The following is a 25,222-nucleotide window of genomic DNA, read 5'->3' on the forward strand; positions in this document are numbered from 1 at the left end:
AGAGGAGTGCACACTGACTGCCAAGGGGTGGGGGGATTCTCACACTGGGGGTCGATGGAACGATGGAAAGGCGGGAGAGGCCGGAGTCAGCTGACTTACGGGAGTGTCTTGGGGAGCAAAATGGCTAGATGAGGATCTAGCGGGGGGGGGAACTGGGTTGCTGCTGCATTGGCCGAAAGGGATCTGGAAGTAGGAGAGGTAGTCGGGGCGGGGGTCCGCCGCCTGGGGGACTGGAGGGTGCGGGAGGCGCGGGCACGTGGCTGGCCTAGAAAAGGAGATGGCCCCCCGATCCAGCTGATAACTTGGAATGTGAGGGGCCTGAACGGGTCGGTCAAGAGGGCCCGGGTGTTCGCGCACTTAAAGCGGGTGGGGAAGCGGGTGTCGTTCGAGGGTGAATATCGTAGTGGATAATGGAGGTCGATATTTGGTGAGTGGTAGGTTGCAGGGGGTGTGGGTGGTACTGGTGAACGTATATGCCCTAAATTGGGATGATGCCGGATTTATGAAACGCATGCTGGGTCGGATCCCAGATCTGGAGGTAGGAAGCTTGATAATGGGGGAGGACTTCAACACCGTGCTGGACCCAGCACTGGACCGTTCTAGGTCCAGGACTAAGAGGCCGGCTGCGGCCAAGGTGCTCAGGGGGTTTATGGACCAGGTGGGGGAGTGGATCCATGGAGATTTGCCAGGCTGCTGGCCAGGGAATTTTCCTTCTTTTCCCACGTCCATAGAGCCTACTCCCGGATAGATTTTTTCATTTTGAGTAGGGCGCTAATCCCGAAAGTGGAGGGAACGGAATATTCGGCCATAGCTATCTCGAACCATGCCCCGCATTGGGTGGAGCTGGAGTTGGGAGAGGAGAGGGACCAGCGCCCGCTGTGGCGCCTCGATGTGGGACTGTTGGCGGATGAGGGGGTGTGCGGGCGGGTGCGGGCGTGTATTGAAAGACATTTGGAGGCCAACGACAACGGGGAGGTGCAGGTGGGAGTAGTCTGGGAGGCGTTGAAGGCGGTGGTCAGGGGAGAGCTAATCTCCATTAGGGCCCACAGGGAGAAGAGAGAGGGGAGGGAGAGGTTGTTGGGGTAGATTCTAAGGGTAGACAGGAGGTATGCAGAGGCCCCCGAGGAGGGGCTACTTAGGGAGCGACGGAACCTCCAGACGGAATTCGACCTGTTGACCATGGGGAAAGCAGAGGCACAGTGGAGGAAAGCACAGGGGGCGACGTATGAGTATGGGGAGAAGGCGAGTCGGATGCTGGCACATCAGCTTCGTAAGAGGGAGGCAGCGAGGGAGATTGGTGGAGTTAAGGATAGAGGGGGGAATACGGTGCAGAGTGCGGTGAGAATAAACAAGGTATTTAGGGACTTCTATGGAGATCTGTACAGGTCTGAGCCCCCAGCGGGGGAGGAGGGGATGCGACGATTCCTGGACTAGCTGAGGTTCCCGAGGGTGGAGGAGGTGGAGGTGGCTGGTTTGGGGGCGCCGATTGGGCTGGAGGAGCTGGTTAAAGGATTGGGGAGCATGCAGGCGGGGAATGCCCCGGGGCCGGATGGGTTCCCGGTTGAATTCTACAGGAAATACGTGCACCTGCTGGGCCCGTTGCTAGTGAGTACTTTCTTTTTAAAAAAAATATATTTATTAAAGTTTTTTAACACTATTTTTCTCCCTTACAAACAATAACCACCCCCCCCCCCCCCCCCACCCCCGGTAACAAACAAAAACGAGAAATCGCGCAGAGCAAGATATATACATGGCAAAATGATATATTTACACAGCTTTGTACACTGGCCCTCACCCGTACGTGCCAGTTTCCCCATCCCTTCATGTTATCTCTTGCTCATCCAAGCAGTCCCCCCCCCCCCCCCAGGACGTCCCCTCCACGCCCAGGCCCCCCCCCCCCCCCCCCCCCCACCCACCCAAGGTTGCTGCTGCTGCTGACCGACCTTCCTCTAACGCTCCGCGAGATAGTCTAGGAACGGTTGCCACCGCCTGTAGAACCCCTGCGCAGACCCTCTCAAGGCGAACTTAATCCTCTCCAACTTTATGAACCCAGCCATATCATTTATCCAGGCCTCCAGGCTGGGGGGCTTCGCCTCCTTCCACATTAGCAAGATCCTTCGCCGGGCTACTAGGGACGCAAAGGCCAGAATGCCGGCCTCTTTCGCCTCCTGCACTCTCGGTTCGTCCACTACTCCAAATATTGCTAGCCCCCAGCTTGGCTTGACCCGGACTTTCACCACCTGAGATATTGCTCCCGCCACTCCTCCCCAGAACCCCTCCAGTGCCGGGCATGACCAAAACATATGGACATGGTTCGCCGGGCTCCCTGAGCACCTTCCACATCTGTCCTCTACCCCAAAGAACCTACTCAACCTCGCCCCCGTCAAGTGCGCTCTGTGGACCACCTTAAATTGTATCAGGCTGAGCCTGGCACACGAGGAGGAGGAATTAACCCTACCTAGGGCATCAGCCCACCTTCCTCGATCTACTCCCCCAGCTCCTCCTCCCATTTACCCTTCAACTCTTCTACCAGCGCTTCCCCCTCTTCTTTCAACTCCTGGTGTATTTCCGACACCTTGCCCTCCCCGACCCATACACCCGAGATCACCCTATCTTGAACTTCTTGTGCCGGGAGCAACGGGAATTCCCTCACCTGTCGCCTCACAAAAGCCCTCACCTGCATATATCTAAAGGCATTTCCCGGGGGTGCTAGTGAGTACTTTCAATAAGGCGAGGGAGGGGGAGGGACCTTGCCCCCGACAATGTCCAGGGCGCTGATTTCTTTGATCTTGAAGCAGGACAAGGATCCATTGCAATGTAGGTCGTATAGACCGATCTCGCTCCTCAATGTTGACGCTAAGTTGCTGGCGAAGGTGCTGGCTACGAGAATTGAGGACTATGTCCCGGGGGTGATTCATGAGGACCAGACGGGATTTGTGAAGGGTAGGCAGCTAAACACAAATGTGTGGAGGCTCCTCAATGTGATTATGACCCCCTCGGTGGAGGGGGAAGCGGAGGTAGTGGCAGCTATGGACGCGGAGAAGGCCTTTGATCGGGTGGAGTGGGAGTATCTTTGGGAAGTGTTGTGGAGGTTTGGGTTCGGGGAGGGGTTCATCAATTGGGTCAGGCTGCTATATAGAGCCCCAGTAACGAGTGTGGCTACGAACCGGCGGAGGTCAGAGTACTTTCGGCTGTACCGGAGGACGAGGCAGGGGTGCGCCTTATCCCCCTTGTTGTTTGCACTGGCAATTGAGCCGTTGGCCATGGCACTGAGGGAGTCGAGGAAATGGAGGGGACTGTTCCGGGGGGGAGAGGAACACCGGGTGTCGTTGTATACCAACGACCTGTTGTTGTATGTGGTGGATCCAGTGGAGGGGATGGCAGAGGTCATGCGGATCCTTAGGGAGTTTGGGGACTTTTCGGGGTATAAACTCAACGTAGGGAAGAGTGAGCTCTTTGTGGTGCATTCAGGGGACCAAGGAAGGGGGATAGACGAGCTACCGCTGAAGAGGGCGGAAAGGAGCTTTCAGTACTTGGGGATCCAAGTAGCTAGGAGTTGGGGGGCCATGCACAAGCTCAATTTGACGCGGTTGGTGGAGCAGATGGAGGAGGATTTTAAAAGATGGGATATGCTGCCACTCTCACTAGCGGGTAGGGTGCAGTCGGTCAAAATGACGGTCCTCCCGAGGTTTTTCTTGGTGATCCAGTGCCTTCCCATTATGATCCCCAAGGCCGTTTTCAAACGGGTAAGCAGGAGCATCATGGGATTTGTGTGGGCGAATAAGTCCCCGAGGGTGAAGAGGGTGTTCCCTGGAGCATAGCAGGGACAGGGGGGGGCTGGTGCTGCCGAATTTGTGTGGCTATTATTGGGCAGCCAATGTGGCGATGATCCGTAAGTGGGTAATGGAGGGAGAGGGGCGGCGTGGAAGAGACTAGAGATGGCATCCTATGTGGGCACGAGCTTGAGGGCGCTGGTGACGGCACTGCTGCCGCTCTCGCCGACAAGGTACACCACGAGTCCGGTGGTGGCAGCGACGCTGAAGATCTGGGGGCAGTGGAGGCGACACAGGGGCGAGGTGGGAGCCTCGGTGTGGTTCCCGATCCGGGAGAATCATAGGTTCATCCCAGGAAGGATGGATGTGGGGTTTCGGAGCTGGCATCGGGCAGGGATTAGAAGGATGGGGGACCTGTTCATCGATGGGACGTATGCGAGCCTAGGGGTGCTAGAGGAGAAGTTTGGGCTACCCCTGGGAAACGCTTTCAGGTACATGCAAGTGAGGGCGTTTGTGAGGCGGCAGGTGAGGGAATACCCGCTGCTTCCGGTACGTGGGATTCAGGACAGGGTGATTTCGGGTGTATGGGGTTGGAGAAGGCAAGGTTTCGTTTTTTTTTTTGCGTTAGCCATCTAAAATTTATAAATGTTTTAGGTGAAAGAGAAAGTTGACCTGATTTTTTTCTGCCCCTTTTTTGATGCTCCACATTTAGTCCCATTCCCCTAGTACACAGAAGGCATATGACCAACTCCTCAGCTGTAAGTGCGTATCTGAGTTCAAAAGTGAATTGCTAGTTTTCCATTCCTGCCTGTGAGAAACTGACCATACACTATTCAATAACACTAAGTATAACATGGTTGAGGTGGAGATTTTAAACATAGGCATTCAAAGAGGTTAGACCATAATCTAACATTTTATAGGAAGTATACACTTCCAAAACTGCTTTAAAAATATGCACATTTTCATTCTAATAATGTTACTCCCTATGAAAGCATGCTGATGAGACCATTACTTGGGAAGATCAATTTAGTACAACACTGATTTAGATTTAGTTTATTTAAATAGTTTAAGTTCTGACAAGTAAGAATGATCTTATAGCTTTTAACAACTAACAATGAGAAACACAGAATCACAGCCTTATGGTTTATTGTATTCAGCCTGCATATGCTTCTCAATACAGCATTAGCAAGCATCTACTCTACAGATAATTATGATGGGATTTGGAGCCACAAGATGCAATAACAAATAACAATGAAGCAGCAAGTCCATGTGTTATTGTGAATTCTAGTCAGTAACCCCACTTACACAAATAGGTGAACCTCATTGTAGTAAATTGCACATGGCAGAGCTAGAATTAAACTTTAAAAATGGTTTGGATATAGAGAGCTCTTCAAAGTCCTTCTTAAAAAGATACATGTTCATGATGCATTTTGATTTGTGCAACAACGTAAGTGTATTTTAAATTTTTTACATTGTGTGCAACATTTGCCTATTAGCAATAATGATGAAGTTAACTTCTGCAAATAAGATGCTCTGGTGATACCAGCAAAGAAAGCAATCTCTCCAGTTAATGTCAGTGTGTCCTTAATGTTACCGTGCCCTTGCATTAATGAGATTGATCTGCAGAATTTCTACTTTGAAATTTTCACCCGGAAAATCATATAACGCTGAAAATAATTAATAGCAGCCAAACCATGCATTTAATTCTGTGCTATTGCTTCCTGGCCATGATTTGTTTTAAAGTATGGTATTCTAGCTCCAAGTAAAACTAATACAAGATGATACTCCTCCAATCAGCTTTTGCTATTTCCCTATCTCCCTTCAATAGTCAGTTAACTATTTTGGATATTGTCCCCTCTCATGCAGCAGCCCAATCTCAAACCAGAAGCTTCTAGTTACTGGTGGTACTAGCTCATCAAGGTTAAGGTGGGGTTGTGCAGTGTAATGGTCATTTTACCTCAGCAAAATGCAACATAACCATATGCTCATCGGCGTATTTAATTTTTTTTACAACAGACCAAACGTTTGGGGGAAGAAGAGGCACAGTCGGGGCATAAAATGCAGTAACTTAATTTAATTCTGTTTACAAAACTGTAAAATTTACCTTTGTAACATATGATCTACAGCAAGGAGTTAGGCCCCTTAATCAATTCAGGGTCATTAAAATCATAAAGGGCAGACAAAGTTGTTACAATCTGTGGGAGAGTACAGAACTAGGGGATGTAAATATAAATCAGTTACTGTTAATTTCAATAATGATCTGAGGAGAAACCTCTTTATCCAGAGAATAATTAGAATACAGAACTTACCACCATATGGAGCAGAAGTAGTAAATGACATACATGTATTGAAAGGGAAGTTAGATAAATACAAAACATAAAAGGAATAGAATGTATTGATAGGGTTAGATGAGGTAAGGCAGTCTGTTTCTGTGCTGTAATTTCAAATTATTTCTACATTCCTATTTGTTACTTCTTCACATCACTTTCTTTTACATCTGTCTTTCAATAATGCATGTTTCTTTATAGTTTGGCGGCCTATGTTCCTTCATCTACACGAAACGATTTCCTCAGATATGTAAAGTGATTTTGCCTACATTGATGAACATGGTGATTACCAACCATTTAAACTGGTGTGTTAGCAGCCCTTAATACAAGTGAATATGCGTTATCAGGTGTGCCTATGTGATTTCACAACAAGGAAATAGGGGTACCAACTGCTCCAATGTGGACTTCATGATCTTCAACAACTGAGGGCATGATAAAATTCATGTCACTCTTTTGCGAGAAAAATACCAAATAGCAGTAAGTTGATACTGTGATCTATAGTTTAAAAACACAATACACAAACTAGTGAAGTTGCATCTCTCACATTATGGGTGTCATGGGCATTTCAGTTCATCTTTTAAATTCTAACTTTCTTTCTTAAACATACATTTCGCTCCTACAACTTGTCAAGAGACATTTTTTCTCAAAACAAATCATTCGGTACCTCACTGTAACAAAATATTACAATCACTACTTAATAGCAAATAATTGATAGAAAGTGGATTCACAACCAATATTGAACAAAACACCAATTTGAGTTTTTTTAGATAATAAAGTCACTGAAACTGAAAATGTGCAAAATCATATTTTAACATTTCTGTTTGACACTTGTACAAACTAATTAAATTAAAAGCAGACGGTGCTTTCTCTTGACATTGTAACTCATTGACCTCTGAAGGCTAAATTAGGAAATCCTTAACTAGCCACACCATATCTGCAATTAGCAGTTTTGAATAAATTATCATTTTAGTGCAGCTTTATTTAATGTAAGCAAGTTAGTTATGATCGCACTTCAGAACTATTGATTAGAATGGATTTTATGATTAAATATTATCCATGCAAACATATACTTTGTAGTTATTTCAGAAATTAACAATTTTGTAGGATTTCATGCTGAAGCTTGAAATTTCTGGCACTTGTAGTTTTTAATAAGGATGCTAGTGAAGGTGGCTGGGATGAATTTTAAAGGCAAGTTCAGCTGATTCCTCTCCCTTGTCCCCTCCACCCTTCAACAGTTGCAAGGAACCCTTGACCTTCTTTGACACTTTGACTGAGACTTGCAGATCAGCTGCCTCTGCCACTTTCCTCCTTCCTCTAGCTCAGCAGGCCAAACTTTCTCTAAGGTGCCTCTCTGTCCTACCCCCAAATGCATTGTTCTCTACTTTCTATCTCATCTTTCTTCACCTCTTCTCCAAGCTCAGGTCACCAATCACACCCACCTCCTGTTTCCTTAGCCTTTATTTCTACTAAACTGCTGAAAACCCATATTCCATTCTCTGCTCCCATGTTAACTGATTTGCTCTCTTCAGGTTCTGCTACCCTTTCAAGTCTGCCATCATTACCCCTCTCCTTAAAAAAACAACTCTTGAACTCTCCTGTACTTTCAAATCACCACTCCATCTCCAATCTCCCTTTGTTTTGCTTGAAGATGCTGTAGTCTCCTAAATCCGTGCCCATCTTTACAGAACTCCATGGTTGAATCCCTCCAATCAATTTTCCACCCGTCATAAACCCTCAAAGTCACAAATCACATGCTAATTGAATGTGACAAAAGCAAGCTATTCTGCTTCATCCTGTCTGCAGCGTTTTGCATGTTTGACCATACCATCCTCCTTCACACCACTCCATTGCCATCCAGCTGGGTGAGACTTGCCCAGTGTCATTTTATTTTTTTCTAATCTTAATCAGAGAATCATGAATTCTCTTAGTGTTCCTGCACCATTACTGCTGGCACCCACAAGGACTTATTCTCGGTCCTCTTCTATGTTTTGTCCTCAGTGATACCATCCAAAAACACAGCGTTCATTTCCAAATGAATGCCAACACTAAGCTCTATCTCATCCTTACCACCTCTCTTGACCCCTTCCCATCTCTAAATTGTCGGCTATTTGATGGTCATCCAGGACTGGATGAGCAGAAATGTTGTCCAATTCAATTTGGGAAAACCAACATCTTTGATCCCCATGATAAACTCTGTTCCCTGGCCACCAACACCATCCTCCTCTCAACCAACTGTCCAAGACCAACCAGACTGTTCACAGCCTTGGTGCCATTTCTGATCCCAAGATGGGTTTCTGATCACATATATGTGCCATCTTATATGTACAAACTTGGCGTAATTCATTAATCTGCTGTCTATGTCCTAAGTTCTTGAAGACTCATTCACACCTCAGTTCACAGTGGCTCCTGATTAAGAAATTCTTCAGTTTTAAAATCTTCAACCTTATTTTCAAATGCCTCCATGGCCTGACACCTCCCTATATCTACAATTTCCTTCAACCCCACAATCTTCCCAGATACCTGCAATCCTCTAATTCTGCCCTTTATCTGCAATCCTCTAATTCTGCCCTTTTAATCACGCTAGCACTGGTGGGTCGTGCCTTCAGTTGCTTAGGTCCTAAGCTCTGGACTTCCCTCCCTAAATCACTCCACCTCTCTGTTCCCCTTTAAGATGCTCATTCAAGCCCATCTCTTTGACCAAGCTTTTGGTCATCTGCCATAATATTGCATGTGGCCCATGTCAATTTTTGCTTGATAATGCTTCTGTGAAGTGGCTTTGAATGTTTAATTAGATAAAAAAGTGGTGCATAAATACAAGTTACTATTATTGTTTCAGCTGATATGCATCATCAACATGTTCAAGGTGGTTTATTACAGATTGATCTGAATAGGGGGGCAGTTCTAACTGTTAAAAATGCTTCATCAAAAATCCAAGATGATATAAAGATGCATTGGTGTTAAGAATTAATTTTCTCCTCCTCCTTTCTCCACATGTCAAATGTTAACCTGATCGATTGCTAATCTTTGCAAACGCCATTTTGAGACTGATTTCTGGGAAGCAGACAATTGGAAGGCAGTTTGGAGGTCCCTTCTGTGGGAAAGCATTTGGTTTTGGGGCAAAAGTAGAACTCAGTTTTCGAAGTTTCAGAGGTACAAACTCTTACCTTATGAAAAGAGTGCTACAGACAGATATTCCAATGTACCATGCCAAAATGAAGCAATTTCAGCATGATACCTTACACAAACCATCTGATGAGATTCTTAGTTGATTAGATGCTCAAATTTGATCCCAAACCAATTAGATTTTGGTAACACCTCTTATGAACTAATCTAATGCTGCATTACACAAGCATCAACGTATATGAATAAAGGTCTGTAAACATTTTGTTGTAACTTAAAAGGGTATCCAGAAAACAATATTCTAGGCCATTAACTTTCTAAAAATAACCAAAATTAAATTTGCATCAAAATTGTTTTAACAAAATAAATAAAAAGTTGGGCCAGTTATAGAGTAGAGCTCAAATGGATTTGACACCTTCCTTCAATGTGTAAGGCTTCTTCCAAGAGGGTTGATTAATATAAATTCCTTATGTTTTCTGCATTATTAACAGTGCAGCTCAAAAGCTTTTATAGCTTAAACCCATTTTAAAATATGCTATTTTACATTTCATAGCAACATATGTCCTGTCTATTCAGTATTATGTATTTCAAAGATTTGTAATTAAGCATACATTTGACAGTGTGAAGAGAGATCAAAATCCGACTTAATTGCTTGTGTAAGTGGGGCTAATAACTGCAGGGTGGGTGTATGGCAAGTCACCATACATAGACTTACAACAAACTCCCTCGCCTCATATGCATAAGTAGGTTTCCCTAATGTCCTCTTCATCAGTTCTTTGTGAAAATAGAAAGACCGAGTCTGAGGTGCACGTTTGTGGGAAAGAACACATCTGTATTAAGAGCCAGCAATTCAAAACTAGCTTTTGCCCACTACATTTAGTAAAATCCAGGGTAGGCCTTAAATACAGTATTTCCTCAATCAAGGATGGAGCTTTTACAGCTTCTGTTCACATCGCAGGAATGCTCTATGGTTCAGGTTTATCTGATTTTTGTTGGAATCAGAATCAAATGATAAGTGTGACTGTTCTATCACCTTCCCTCTCTAATAGGAAAGGAAAGCCTGGAACAGAAACATATCCTTAATCTTCCAACTGAACTATAGGGTAAATAGCAATTTCAGTACTTTACATTTGACCCACTTTAATGGCAGGTTATTCATCATTGCTGGCAGATACAAAATAAAACTTACAGTAGAAATAGGAATCTCTCGACATTTGGAACCAAATATTTGTGCAGTAATTTCCCTAATAGGAAAGGTTTTTTTTAAATCCTTCTCTTTATACGAAGCTTTTTTAGGCAAAAGAGTTCAGAGCTTTTCACATTAATGATTTACTATCCAAATACAACGATTGGTAGCTGAGTAAAACACTTACAAGTATGAGAATTGGAGAATAACCTTCATAAGCAATTAGTTGCAAATTTGTCAGTGGCTTGACATTGCAGCTGAAATCATAATCTAATATCTTGTGGCATGCAGAGCTTCCAAAGGAAGCATATTACTCAGTTCTATTATAACTCTGATTAATAATTCTGCAAAGCATTTTTAGGCAGACTGCAGAGCAGGCAATTATTTCTGGGCTCCGTGCTTCATAGATATACCTTCCATTATTTGAGCAACGATTTTGAATATTTTAACAAACCGCAAGATAGATGCAGCAAGCCAAGTTGGTTTTGGTTCAAGAATACCTGTAGCAAATAAAAGCAGCCTGGAATGCAGTCAGATCGACATTCTTCATCAGCTAATGCCTTAATGTAATTTACCATAACACATTTATCCTCAAAGAATCTGTTGTCACTGGCATGGTTCCCTTTAAAGTGCTAAATCCTTCCACAGGTTCATCAATTCCATTTCTACTTTTTCTTACAAGGATTAGCCAACAAAAATACTACAACTAATAAATGGTTCAGTTCAAATTTCCACTCAGTTATTACTCTTCTAATTTAATGACGCTATCATATGAGGATGTTCAGGACGGCATTCAGATTCTGGCATGATTCATGAATTACTTATTTCTGCAGGACTCCAGTTAACTGGTGATTATATTTAGCTTTTTTGCTGCATTGTGCTGTGCAGCTGACTATTTTGCATTGAGTAGTTGGCAATATTGCTACCATATAGTGTCTGAAAATAATGGCATCTGTATACACAACCACTATTTACAAGTTGGAAATACACTGATGGATTTCCTGACAACTCAATTTTGCAGTGGTTTTCAAAATACTGTGCAGACCTTGATTGAGGAAATGTATTTTGTAATTCTTAATTTTTACCTTTCATGTTAAGTTAGATACTGTGGATACTATGAAATGCTCAAGTATTGAAAATATTCTTTTTTTTCAAACTAGAAATTCCATTATATAATGCTATGGAGAATGTGTAAAATCAAACAGGAAAAAATGTAAAACAAACAAAGTTTTAAAGTAAATATGCACATAATTTTCAACTTTAGACATAGAAAAATCCAGACACTGATTTCCATAGAGATAAACCAGGCACATAAAAATTCATACATTTAAAATTAGTGGTAGAAAGGTAGCTTAGGACACAAATGTCAAAGGAGTGATGATTGTGTTCATCTTTTTAAAAAAATAGTCCATTAATTGTCAATTAAAAGTTACAATTTTTAATTAGTTCTCAAATTCCTTTTGGTTCAAAAAAATAAACCACTTAAGATATTTTGCACAATTAAAGCCATGCACATTTTTCATACCATTGTTCTTGCATAAATAAACCAATTTACAATAAGTTGCACTTGAAAATATATTGACAACGTACCATGAGGTGAGTTGTTCAGCGTGATGTAACGAGTGGTGTGTCACAGGGATCAGTACTGGGCAACTTTTTACAATTTTATATAAATGACTTGGTGAAGAGACTGATGGTATGGTTGCTAAATTTGCCGATGACACAAAAGGTAGGTAGGAAAGTAAGTTGTTAAGAGGGCGTAAGGAGATTACAAAGGGATACAGATCGGTTAAGTGAGTGGGCAAAAAGAATATAACGTGGGCAAATGTGAAATTATCCATTTTGGCAGGAAGAATAAAAAAGTATATTATCGAAATTGCAAGAGATTGTAGAGCTCTGAGGTTCAGAGGATCTGGGTGTCCTACTGCTTAAACCACAAAAGGCTAGTATGTAGGTACAGCAAGTAATTAGGAAAACTAATAGAATGTTATTGTTTATTGCGAGGAGAATTGAACATAAATGTAGCGAGGTTATGCTTCAGTTGTGCAGGACACTGGTGAGGTCAGATCTGGAGTACTGTGAACAGTACTGATCTTTTTATTGAACGAAGGATGTAAATGTTAACAGTTCAGAGACAGCTTACTAAACTAATGTCAGGAATAGGCAGGTTGTCTTTTAGGGAAAGGTTGGACAGGCTAGGCTTGTGTCCATTCGAGTTTAGTAGAGGAAGAGGCAACTTGATTGAAACATACAAGATCCTGAGGGGGCTTGACAGGGTGAATATGGAGAGGATGTTTTCTCTTGTGGGAGAATCTAGAACAATGGGTCATGGTTTAAAAATACGGGGTTGCCCATTCAAGACAGAGATGAGGATTTTGTTTTCTCTGAAAGTAGAGTTTCTTTGGAACTCTCTTCCTCAACAGGCGGTAGAAGCAGGATCTTTCAATATTTTGAAGCAAAGGTTGATAGATTCTTGATAAACAGGGGTGAAAGGTTATTGGTGGTTGGAAGGAGGTTCCAATCAGATCAGCCATGAACTTATTGAATAGCAAAGCAGGTTTAAGGGACAAGTGCCCTATTCCTGCTCCTAATTCGTATGTTCATACGTATTTTGTGTAAGAGATGGACACTAAGGCAAACCATGATAATACTGAAACTGAATGCTGAATCTGACTCCTGACAAAATACCATGAGAACTTTGCTAAGACATATATTCTTGATGAAATAGCTACAAAAAGATGAAGCTTGTAAAAACTGATTCTCAAAACTGTATCTAAGACTGATGGACAAAGTTGAACTTGCTGTCCTTTTAGAATGGCACCTTTTGCAGAACCTGACAAATAAAACTAAATCATTTAAAGACCATTTAAAAAAAACAATGAATTTTCAATGCAGTCAAAATGCGGTTTGAAAGCTGCATTATTTGGAACTGACAAAAATTCCAAACATTGTCTTTCAAGTACTGAGTAGGGACTAAAGGTATCAGCAAATGTTCAGTATTCTGAAAAATAAATCTTTTGCCATTATAAACTGCGGGATTCCAAATTTCTTGAAAGTGACCAATTCATTTAGGTGTAGGCATGGTGATGCAACCATTGTGTCATTTGGTGGCCCAGCTACCATCAGGGCCTCTGGCTAACTTGTATTTTTCAATGAACTCACTCGCTTTACCAGATTGTATGAAGCCACTGAAATTAGCTGAAACCAAAATAGTAAAGAGACATTGGCATTTTCTTGTCCTAAACTTCCTTTATTGTGGAAACACCATGAAATGCAACTTAAGTTTTCAATACCATCTTCCTTTTATTCTACCTTTTTATAATTTCACTCTGTTCAAAACATTTCCTTGCTTCCGGAAGATATCTGTTTAGAATACTATTATCTACTTTCTGGCATCTGGCAGGACACACAAAAATTTAAAAGCAGGAAAATATATAATTTGCAATAAATTTGAATTGTTGGTGTAGCACATTAAAGGGACAAAGTTGGAATATAGCCACTCAAAAAGCCTGAAGCAATGGTGTGAATTCAACATAATTTGACAATACTGTAGGAGAAACAGTGTGTGTATCACAAGTGTTACCTTTTGTTATTGGTAGTAACCTTTTGTACAGAGGCGAGCAGATTTAAATCTCCTACAGTAACACAAGGGGAAAAAAAGCAGCATCTAGATCTTAGGCAATTTACATATGGTTTTGTATTAAACATTTTAATGTCTGATTTCTAGCAATTTACTGAAAGACTGAATCAACTTCTTTCCCCTAAAATATTTCTAATGTGCTTTGTAATAATTACTCACCCACCCCAAAGTATTCTCATCTCAAAGGTGCTAACCCCATGCTGGAATATTCCATGAGACTGAAGCCCTTTGTTACCTTGATCAAGTTTGCATTCTTCACTGGAACATAGCTAGTGGAAATCAGTCATCTATTTGATCGCAATATGCACTGAAGTAAAACAAAATAGTTTCCTTTTAAATGGAGGCGTGTTCCAGCAGAGAACAGTTGAAAATCAGCAACAGTGTGAATCCTGTCTTTTTTTTGCTTTCCAGACCATGGACGTCATTCTCCGACCCCCCGCTGGGTTGGAGAATCGCCGGGGGCTGCCATGAATCCCGCCCCCGCCGGTTGCCGAAGTCTCCGGTACCGGATATTCGGCGGGGGCGGGAATCGGGCCGCGCCGGTTGGCGGGCGCCCCCGCTGGATTCTCCGGCCCGCATGGGCCGAAGTCCCGCCGATAAATTGCCTGTCCCGCCGGCGTGGTTAAACCACCTTTTGAACGGCGGGACAAGGCGGCGTGGGCGGGCTCCGGGGTCCTGGGGGGGGGGGGGGGGGGGCCGCGGGGCAATCTGGCCCCGGGCGGTGCCCCCACGGTGGCCTGGCCTGGTCTCCACCATGGCGGAGGCGGAAGAGACTCCCTCCACTGCGCATGCGCGGGAAACTTTCAGCAGCCGCTAACGCTCCCGCGCATGCGCCGCCCCGACATGTCATTTCCGTGCCAGCTGACGGGGCAACAAAGGCCATTTCCGCCAGCTGGCGGGGCGGAAAATCCTCCGCCGCCGACCTAGCCCCTCAATGTTGGGGCTCGGCCCCCAAAGATGCGGAGCATTCCGCACCTTTGGGGCGGCGCGATGCCCGTCTGATTGGCGCCGATTTGGGCGCCAGTCGGCGGACATCGCGCCGCTTGGGGAGAATTTCGCCCCAGGTCTTTAGGGTCAATCAAAGTACTCTGCATTACTTCACTCAACTATCAGGGCAGCAGAGAGGGATATTCTTACAATAATTACTATTCTTAGAAAACTACAGTCTCACTGTGTTTTAAAAATTGAAAATTGCTTTGAATTTTGCCCTAAAGACTATGGCCGGAATTTTCTGGCCCCTCCCACAGGCAGGATCTTCTAGTCCCGCCAAATTAAATGGATGTTTGAATGGCTCGCTGCATCTGTCACAGGGAAACCCACCATAGTGGGGCAGGAAAATTCCAGCCTGTATCAATTAAATGCACCACCAGAATCCTAAATGTTACACACGGATGACCGTTATGCTCCTGTTGTCTCCTTGGAAGAGCTCTCCATTTAGTCTTCGTCCATCTCCTGGGTCCTGCATTTTTCTCCCTGAAAGTAGTTATCCAATTCCTTTTTGAAAGTTGCTATTGAACTTGCTTACACCACCCTTTCAGGCACGCAGTCCAGATGATCATACCTCACTGTGGAAAAATAATCCTCCCCTCACCTCCTGCTTTTTTGGCAATGACTTTAAATCTGATCATTGAAAATCTGCCAGTGTAAAATTGTTAATATTTCGTAATAAATTAATAGAAGTCTTTGAGAAATTCGTTAGAAAGTATTGCAAAACCTAAGCTGCATTTCTGTACATTTTTAAGGACTATAGTACAAAGAAGAGAAAAGGGAATAATTTGCTAGCTGCAAAGTGCTCTACAATTTCAGCCAAGATATATATATGTACACACACGCACACACGTACAAACAAAGGCACACACTTTTTAAAAGAGGCGTGCAAAGGTTGAAAGTGAATTACAAAAAGATCGAAGCAAACTTACCCCCCGCTTTAGGCTCCTGAAACAGTGGATTTTAGGTTTGGAGGTCATAAATTCATTCAGGCGGTGAGAGAGGGGCTCTTTTTGCTGCTTGGGAGACTGAGGGCCATTTGGAACAGCAGAAGGTGAGGAACAGGAAGGGGGAGGAGGAGGAGGCTGATGAGGAGATGTTAAAAGGGACATAAGCTACAAGTAAGAGATGGGTAAGTAAAAAGGGTAAAATAAAAGGAGAAAAAAAGCAAACAGAAATAAGAACCACAAAAGCCCATGAACAAAAACATTTAAGCCATGATATTGCAACAAAAAATGATACAATAAGACAAAAGAAATTAATGAAAATAAATTCAAGATAAACGGAAGGGAGAATGACGTAAAATCAGAAAGTAACGGATATTTTGATAGAAAGCTCATGCAAAAGTAGTTACCGTTCGGCAAAACATGCACACTTCAACTTCTGTAAATTATACTTCAGTAGATATGCCAGGTTTTATTTAACCAGAAGGTAATGATTTTAACATATATTGCTTGACACGTCATGAGGAAAATCAACATACAGCTCGTAATCCATGTGCACACGGTGCATGCGTTTTACTCTCAGATCTAATTATTTGTGAACAAGGACCATCAATGACAGGTACATATGGAGATCCTTATTCACACAAAAAAAATATTGCCCAGTGGGAAAAAAATGCATGGATGTTTGAGTGAGAATAACAGCAAACAATTCCTCAAAGCTGTGTTTTTAAACCACCCACAACACATAGACTGGAGGAAAATATGCTTGAAGATTCTGACAGTTTGATCCTGGGTGACCCAAGAACAAATGGCATTCTGATTCATATCCAGGTGAAGGTCATCTGGAAACACTATTCAGGATCTCACATATGAATTTGACTTCAATTTTAAATAGGCACTGATGTACAGTTGGAGAAATTCAGGCTATGGAGAATAGTTACTACATTCCTGTATCATGAACTAAACTCTCAGAGGAACAGATTCCTCTGGCTAAAGTGAGTGGTTTCCAAAGGATTCAAGAATGTAACATAAACCTAAAGTTCAACGTCTTCTGGCTCAATGTTATAAGTGAGAAGCCAAGGAAAACTAAATTAAAGTTAAAACCTCTTTAAGAGCTCAATGGTGACAAAATGAAAATTTTAAATCTCTTGGGTATTCATTTATCTTTTCTTCTCCTTTGCCAGTTCCCTTATATCCCATTGTTGTCACCATCCTCAAATGCTTCATCCAGAAATTGCCCTTCCTTCCTCATGTGCTGGCACTGTGGCACTTCACAGCGACAGGGACCTGGATTCGATTCCCAGATTCAGTCACTGTCTGTGTGGAGTCTGTCGTGTCTGCGTGGGTTTCATCCGGTCGCTCCGGTTTCCTCCCACAAGTCCCAAAAGACATGCTTGTTAGGTGAATAGAATTTAATTCTCCCTCAGTGTACCCGAACAGGCGCCGGAGTGTGGCAACTAGGGGATTTTCACAGTAACTTCTTTGCAGTGTTAATGTAAGCCTACTTGTGACACTAATAAAGATTATTTAATCTGAAATGCTAAGATCTGGCGGTGGGGGGGGGGGGGTGATTCTACCAACTCCCCATTGCACCTGGCCCACCTCCCACTATTCCGGGAGAATAATGGGAGAGCCCCTAAACGGGGTTCGCACCAGGTGCCGAACAGAGCGCGGTGCTCCCATTGGACACAATCTGGCTCAAGTCCTTGCTGGACGTGAACCAGACTTGCATATTTAAATGAGTATTTAAACTAATTTAAATTTGCATTTCCGGGTTTTAGTCTCTCGCATCCCGGGATTAACCGCCCCCCCCCCCTCTGGAGCAGCACGACACCGTGGGAATCACTACTGGTCCCCATCAGTGGTTATATCACAAGTATTTAGGGGGGGGGAGGCACCGCCAACCTGGCACTACCAAGGGGCAGGATGTGAGAAGAGGCATGAGGATGGGGAAGAACATGGTGGGTTCTGAAGGCAGACTTAAGGGTGGGCCTTTTGCAACCTGCAAGGTGTCACTTTTTGGAGGGGGGACGTGGCTGATACCAGTGATTGCAGAGGAGGGGGCATTAGGGTTGTTTGGAGATTGGGGCACCGGCCTGGTCAGTGTCGTTAGGTCCTATGCACTGCTGTCCCGGTGGAATCTGCCAAGTTCCAAAATAAAAAATGACTCAGTGTGGGTGAATTGTGATCGGAATCACGCCGGAATAGCTGGCGGGATTCTCACCGATTTTCCAGCCCAAAATTAAACTTTGTTTTATTTTGGGTGAATTCCGTCCTTGAGGCTTGAGCAACACATGTCTAATGTGGCATGCCTAACAGACTGGTTTGCCTAACAGCTGGTACTTGAAGCTCCAGAATCCTGCTGGAATAATACATCACTGTCCCTGCTATACGGTCACTTTGGGTTTATTTAATTTGTTCTATGTTTAAGTTCATATTGTTTGTTTATTTATTTTCATCACAGCCTTAGTGGGGTCATTGCATCATCTTACTTCTTCTCTAGCTTTCTTTAAGCCTCCCCTCAGTCCACATCGCAATGTTCTTCACCCATCCAATTTGCCCTGTTCCACTTCTGTTTCTACCCTTAATTTCTTAGTCAATTGTTATCAGGACGAGGCTGTTGGATCTTAATGTCCGTATTTGGTTATATTTCTCTTTCTCTAACTGTACTTGGCAATGTTTTTGATTCCTGGCTTCTACTCTTAAGCTTATATAGCTTGCCTTTAATATCAGTTAAGTTACTTTGCACTCTTTCCCATTTCCTGGTAAGCTCAGTTGGCTGGAGGGCTGTTTTGTGATGTGGAGTGCCACCAACAGCGTGGGCTCAATTCCCGTACAGGCTGAGGTTATTCATGTAGGCCCCACCTTCTCAACCTTGCCCCTTGCCTGAGGCACAGTAACCCTCAGGTTAAATCATCATCAGTCAACTCTCAAAGGTGAGAGCAGTCTATGGTCCTCTGGGACTTTGGCGACATTTATATTTAATCAATTTAAATTTTCAACACTTCATCATTGAAATATTAAATTAATAGTGAGGATCATTTTATTATTGAGTGTTCTCACTTTTTTGAAATAACAGCTCCTTTGTATTTGCCAGGCCTTTGAGATTATGCCCAAATGAATTTACTTATATGAGCTAGGCACGTGCTGGAGATATTTTCTTATAGCGTCTTTCAGGGATCCCTTGATATTAGAGTAGGAGTCTGGCTTCCTCTCTCTTGCCCTCAGCCTGTCTGTTGTGAACAAGGAGGCCACCCCCTCAGAAACTAAGAGTTTGAATGGGGCTGAGAAACAGAAGGATCTAGGGGCATAGAGCAATTTCTTGATGACTGGGACCCAGGATTAATATTGCAGTGCTGAGTTTTCATTAAGACATGGCTCCCACCAACAGCATGCTCACAGAAAGCAAATAGAAAACCACTGTGGAGAGCTTTTAATTAATTCTAGAATCTAAGTCACTCATGTTCATAAAAATAGTCTGTGCTATATTTTACCATTTTCCACATGGAATGATTGCTTATTACTAGATTGTTTGTGTGTGCTATTCTTTGCATGTAAGATAGATCCTAGAAGACTTTTTTTTCCCAGGTTCCAGGATTCAAGATTACATGTTACACTGATTTCTCTCATGTTCGTAAATTTTATTTTGAAATCAGATTTTGTAATGAAATTCAAAAGAAAGTGTGCATTCCTCTGCTGTCTGAGAGGAATTATTTTTCTGTCTGAAACTTGTATTTGTAAATCACAATTTTTCTGATAAATACTAAATTTTGATCATTTATTAGGACACAAAATTGAGTTTAAGCTGGCATACCTACTATGAACTGCTAAATCCTGTGAGAAAATTATATCACAAACGTACAAAACGATTGTCCTAGGTTTGAAAAAAATCTTTACATAATTGGGTGTTTAGTAAAAGTAAAAAAACATGCTGCTGCACATAGGAAAATATGGTCAGTTTGTTAGTCACTAGCATGGAAAACAAAAACATAATGTTTTTAAGCAAAATGTAACAACAGACCATGGTAAACACAAATAAACAAAACTACAATTTAAAACTGAAGTAAAATAAAAATAATTAATAATGATGTCACCAACCCCATTACAAACAAAGTCATGGAACATTACATTAGTTACACAAAACCATGATAGATATTACATGAGGCAAGACATGTGTAAGGTTAATGTACACAGATACTGAATGCTTTTACCTTATTTTTCTTGATAAATGGCCAGAGTTTGCCCTTGGATTTGCCACTTTTAGATTCTTGTTTGCCATCAGATCTGCTATTGGATAGACTGCTTTCAGAGACCGTTCGTTTTATAGGCTCACTGAAATCCTCAAAATCAACATCTCCAGGCTGTTCAAACCCAGATTTGAAAGCCTCTACCACCAACTGTGTGTCCTAAAATTACAAAAACAGGAAGGCACATCATTTTATTGGCTGCATGGCGTTTTCTGTCAAATTCTACTCAAAAACAAAAGCAAAATTGAGAGACATTTGTCAACTTCATATGAAAACTCCTCAATCACATGGAATGATTACATTTCTTACAAAAAATAGCAAATAGATCCCTACTTAACATTTTATTTCACGCATACCAGGTGAGCCAAAATTACCAAAAAAGTGTAACATTTTCTCATAGTAAACACTATTTTAGTGTCAACAGGGTATATAACCTGTGGTAAGAAAAATCTAAATCTAAAAAAATGCAAAATAAATTAAGTTTACTAATTCAGAACTCCTGAAATATCAACTATTTGTTTCCATCAGGTTTGATCCACATTTTTTCAGGCCTGTGGTGAAGCATTCAATACTACAACCCTTTGAAGAAACTTCTCCTAACCTATCGCCTGAACCACTACTTAATTCACTAGTTTAAACTATTCACACTCATCATTTACTACCCAAGAAGAAATAACCTTTATCCCTATGCAATTCTATCAAAATACTATATTAAAAAAGGTTCTATCAAATGTTATCTGTCTTCAGTGGTCCAGTAGAAATAGGCTCAGTATCGAAAGTCTCCTTATGATTTTAGCTTCTAAAACTTGTTACGATCACAGCAATCTGCAGGTGTTAATTGCTGAGTGTCATGATATTCAAACATACATCATAACACATACATAATGATAGACAGACCAACAGACCAATTAGCACACATAACACGACAGCCAATCACAGACAAGAGCAGACACAGTATAAGACAAGAAACACGACACTTCCTGGGCAGTCCATCTGGAGACAGCACAGGGCCAGGACCTGATAGCAAGACACTCACACCGTTCACAACGTGCTGAGTACCCAGTCTGATGTATAAATAGTTAAATGGAATAAAACTGCGTTGTACCAATCGCAACCGTGTTGGTTCGTCTGTACCTCAGAGCACTGAGGAAACTAAATTCCAGAGTAAAATTTGGCTTACTGGCCACACCCTTTTTTTTGTATTCTCAAACCAAGAAGAAAACATACTAAACTCCACAGCACAAATTTCAGGAACACTTTTGAGATTTTAAAAGTCTAAGGTTATTCACAAGATGAAATGAAAATGTAAGCACACAACAATTACACAATTAAAATTAGTCTCACAAAACATTCCCCACTTGGTCAGACCCACAAGTAAACACTGCCCAGGCCACACTCCCTACTCGATGTTTGACTATAAAAATCCAGCAATACCACCCCAAGGCAAAGATGATATCACTTTAATAGGGCATATACCACACAACCTCTCAACAACTCTCCCATTCTGCTGCAGAAATCCAAAACTTCAGGAAAAAGTCTGCTTTTTTCAGCTGCAGGACTTCTCTGGCTTCACTGGATGGCTGATTCAAACTGCACCTTCTCCAAACCCAGAGCTGTCTGCAGCAGGTCCATTCCCCCCAGCCTGCAGACCCAGATAATTAAGAAGGCAAATGGCATTTTGTCCTTCATTGCTGGAGGGATGGAGTTAAACAGGCAGATTATGTTGCAGGTGTATAGGATGCTGGTGAGGCCATATCTGGAGTACTGTGTACGGTTTTGGTCTCCTTACTTGAGAAAGGATGTACTGGCACTGGAGGGGGTGCAGAGGAGATTAACTCGGTCGATTTCGGAGTTGTGACGATTGGCTTATGAGGAGACTCTGAGTAGATTGGGACTATACTCATTTGAATTTATAAGAATGTAAGAATGAGGGGATATCTTATAGAAACATATAAAATTATGACGGGAATAGATAAGATAGAAGCAGAGAGGTTGTTTCCACTGGCGGGTAAAACTAGACCTAGGGGGCATAGCCTCAAAATAAGGAGGAGCAGATTTAGGACTAAAGGGTTATGAATCTGTGGAATTCCCTGCCCAGTGAAGCAGTTGAGGCTACCTCATTGAATGTTTTTAAAGCAAAGATAAATAGATTTCTGAACACTAAAGAAATTAAGGGTTATGATGAGCGGGCGGGTAAGTGGAGCTAAGTCCACAAAAAGAGCAGCCATGATTTTACTGAATGATGGAGCAGGCTCGAGGACCATTCTAAATTGTCTCTTCATGTCCAAAGATAATGGTTTACTGGGATAGGGCGAGAGAGTGGCCTTGGGTGGAGTGCCCTTTTAGAGGTCGGTTTAGACTTGATAGGCCGAATGACCTTCTTCTGTTACTGTAGGTATTCTATGGTTTGCTGTTCCAGATTTTCATGAATTAATTGAATAGAAATTTCACTAATGGCCATGGTGGGATTTGAGCCCTGCTGCCAGAGCATCAGCTCAGATCATTAGGTTATTTCTCCAGCAACATTACCACTATGCCACCATCCCCTCTATAAACAGTTGAGGCCCCAGCACCTATCCCTGTGACATGTCATTGATTAGTTTGTCTTTTATCCCGACCCGGTTTTCTGTTAGCCAATCCTCTATCCATACTGACATATTTCCCCTAGAACATTACCTCTTAACTTATGCAGTTATCTTTCATGATAAACCTGGCCGAATGCTTTTTGGAAATCCAAATACAATATATATATACATATACAAATGCAGGTTTCCCTTTATCCAGATTGCTTGTTTCATACTCAAAGATCTCAAGTGAATTTTCAAATATAATTTCCTTTCCCTCAAACATATTGACTAAGCTTGATGGTATTATGACTTTCTAAATACCTGTTATTTCCTTAACAACGGATTCTAGCATTTTCCCAATGATATGTCCAGTACCATCCTCTTTATAGGTTTAACCGTAGTTAGAGTTAGCATAGTTTAATATAGAAACCTTCTACTTCAGGAATGTGATCGAATCTTAGTTAGTAGTATCATTAAATTTATAGTTTTGTTTGTTAACACAGCTTTGCGTTCTTTATCCAAGCCATCCAGGTAAAGCAAAATAGTGAACATAACATGCCTAACCAATGTTTGTATAAAGTCAGGTGCAACACCTGCTCCTTTACCTTCTCCCTCTTCACTGTCCAACGACCGCAACACTAATTTCAAATGATGCAGCATTTAACCTGCACCTCCTCCAATCTGCTCTACTGTACGCTGCTCCAATCCTGTCTCTTCTACATTGGGGAGACTAAACACAGACTGGGTGACTTCTTTATGGAATAACGTTGCTCAGTCCGCACAGATGACCCCAACCTTTTGTCACTTGCCATTTCAACTCAGCATCTTGCGCCCATGCCCACATGCCGTCCTCAGCCTGCTACAATGCTCCAGTGAAAGCCAACATAAACTGGAAAAACAACACCTCACCTTCTGATTAGGCACGTCACAGCCTTCTAAGCTCAATATTAAGTTCAATAACCTTAGGCTGCGAACGTTCCCTTCCCTCTTGACTCCCCCTTTTGCTTTCTGTAATTTGGTTCCCCAGCTTGTCCAAACATAAAACCACCCCTCTCCTACATGGCCACCGTCCTTTGTTGTTTAGTTTTGCTCCCACTGAGCACTGGCTCTTTTGTTTCCCAATAACACATTCTGCTAGCCACTCAGGGAAGTGAGACAAGTGCTGTTTGTGCAACAAATTTTAGCTGGAATTTAGTCCAGGTTAAATGGGAAAAGGTTTTTCTCTCTGCCAGCTGCAATGTTCTTAAATGTAATGAGTTTGAGACAATCTCATTCCAGCTCTCAGTGGGTATAGGCACACAACATAATACCATGAGTTGAAATGGCAATCTTTCTCAGAGAGCCAAGGGGGCAACTCATGTGAGAAATATTAAGTTTACCTGGGTATACTAGAGACTGAGTTATGACATGATTACCAAGTCCCATGTAGCTTGAATGTGACTCATGAAAGTTCATCCAGACAATGTTTGTTGTCTGCATTCCATAGGTAAAGTACTTCAACTGTTAGTAGAGCACAAGAATTTACCAAATAAATCCCTTGGATATCGCTTTGAACTAGCCTGTTCAACACTGAAAGGGGTCAGAAATGTTAGCTGCAAAATATTTCCAAAAGTTCTTCCCTACCTACGTAAAAATTCATCCTAATTCCTTTGTGCTTATAGGTCTTTCGCAAGTGGACTCAGAAAATAACGACCATAACTTTCAGAGGAAGATGACAAACTCTGAGATACAACCTAGCAGAACATTTAGTTTCAGTATTACAAATTTCAATATTCCTCTTACATCTGACAACCACAGGAGCACATGAATATTTAAATTTTGAGTCGGAAACTTTCCATTTTGTAATCTGGAAAACACTGCAGCTGGAAGGGCTTGCAGTTTAAAAAATGTATTTATAATATATTTGCTAGTCACTAATCAATTAGCAGTCAAATTAAATGCAGTGCTTAACTTCATGTATAGCGATTTTAAAAGGGGAAGGTATGTCAAATAGGAGTATTTTTAACTCAAAGTTCTCCCACCTTCTATATTCTATAAAGATATATTCAGAAATAAAAATCTTTCATAATTTTTAACTAGAAGAAGAGTTGGGAGGTTCCAGATCGCCTCTCTAGTCCTGAAATTGAGGTCCCAGTTGCATCCAATAAAGTTACTGCAAGATATCCCTGATCCAGAATATGAAAGAGCAGCATAGCAACAAGAAATCCAACTGGTGGGTAAACATGCAACATTTAAAATAAAGTCTACAAATGCTTTTCGGAACTTTTTTATGGCACAAAATAGAGCATTTTGCGCGAAAATAACGTTTCTACATTCTACTTTCCCTTTAAGCATCTATTTTCTGGAGTGGATGCGCAAATTAGAACAAAATCAAATAACAGTGTCTCTCTCTTCCCAAGTGTATACAACACCCTTGGAACACATAACAAAA

General features: G+C 42.2%; 1 protein-coding gene across 8 annotated transcripts in view; it reads right to left on the bottom strand.

Moving 5' to 3' along the window:
* fnbp1b (formin binding protein 1b) overlaps nucleotides 1-25,222 on the bottom strand; it is a 311,579-nt gene that overhangs the window by 88,007 nt on the left and 198,350 nt on the right. For 3 of the 8 annotated variants that reach the window (XM_072488658.1, XM_072488657.1, XM_072488656.1), the window contains exons 9-10: nucleotides 20,189-20,383; nucleotides 15,966-16,148 (exon numbers count right to left, since the gene is read on the bottom strand). In XM_072488658.1, coding sequence (XP_072344759.1) covers nucleotides 15,966-16,148; nucleotides 20,189-20,383 — 378 coding nt within the window. Of the gene's footprint in view, nucleotides 1-9,935; nucleotides 10,020-15,965; nucleotides 16,149-20,188; nucleotides 20,384-25,222 lie in introns of all 8 variants that reach the window. The other 5 variants (XM_072488654.1, XM_072488655.1, XM_072488661.1 and 2 more) reach the window with 3 other exon arrangements.

This window comes from Scyliorhinus torazame, chromosome 22 (genome assembly GCF_047496885.1).
Source record: "Scyliorhinus torazame isolate Kashiwa2021f chromosome 22, sScyTor2.1, whole genome shotgun sequence".
NCBI lineage: Eukaryota > Metazoa > Chordata > Chondrichthyes > Carcharhiniformes > Scyliorhinidae > Scyliorhinus > Scyliorhinus torazame.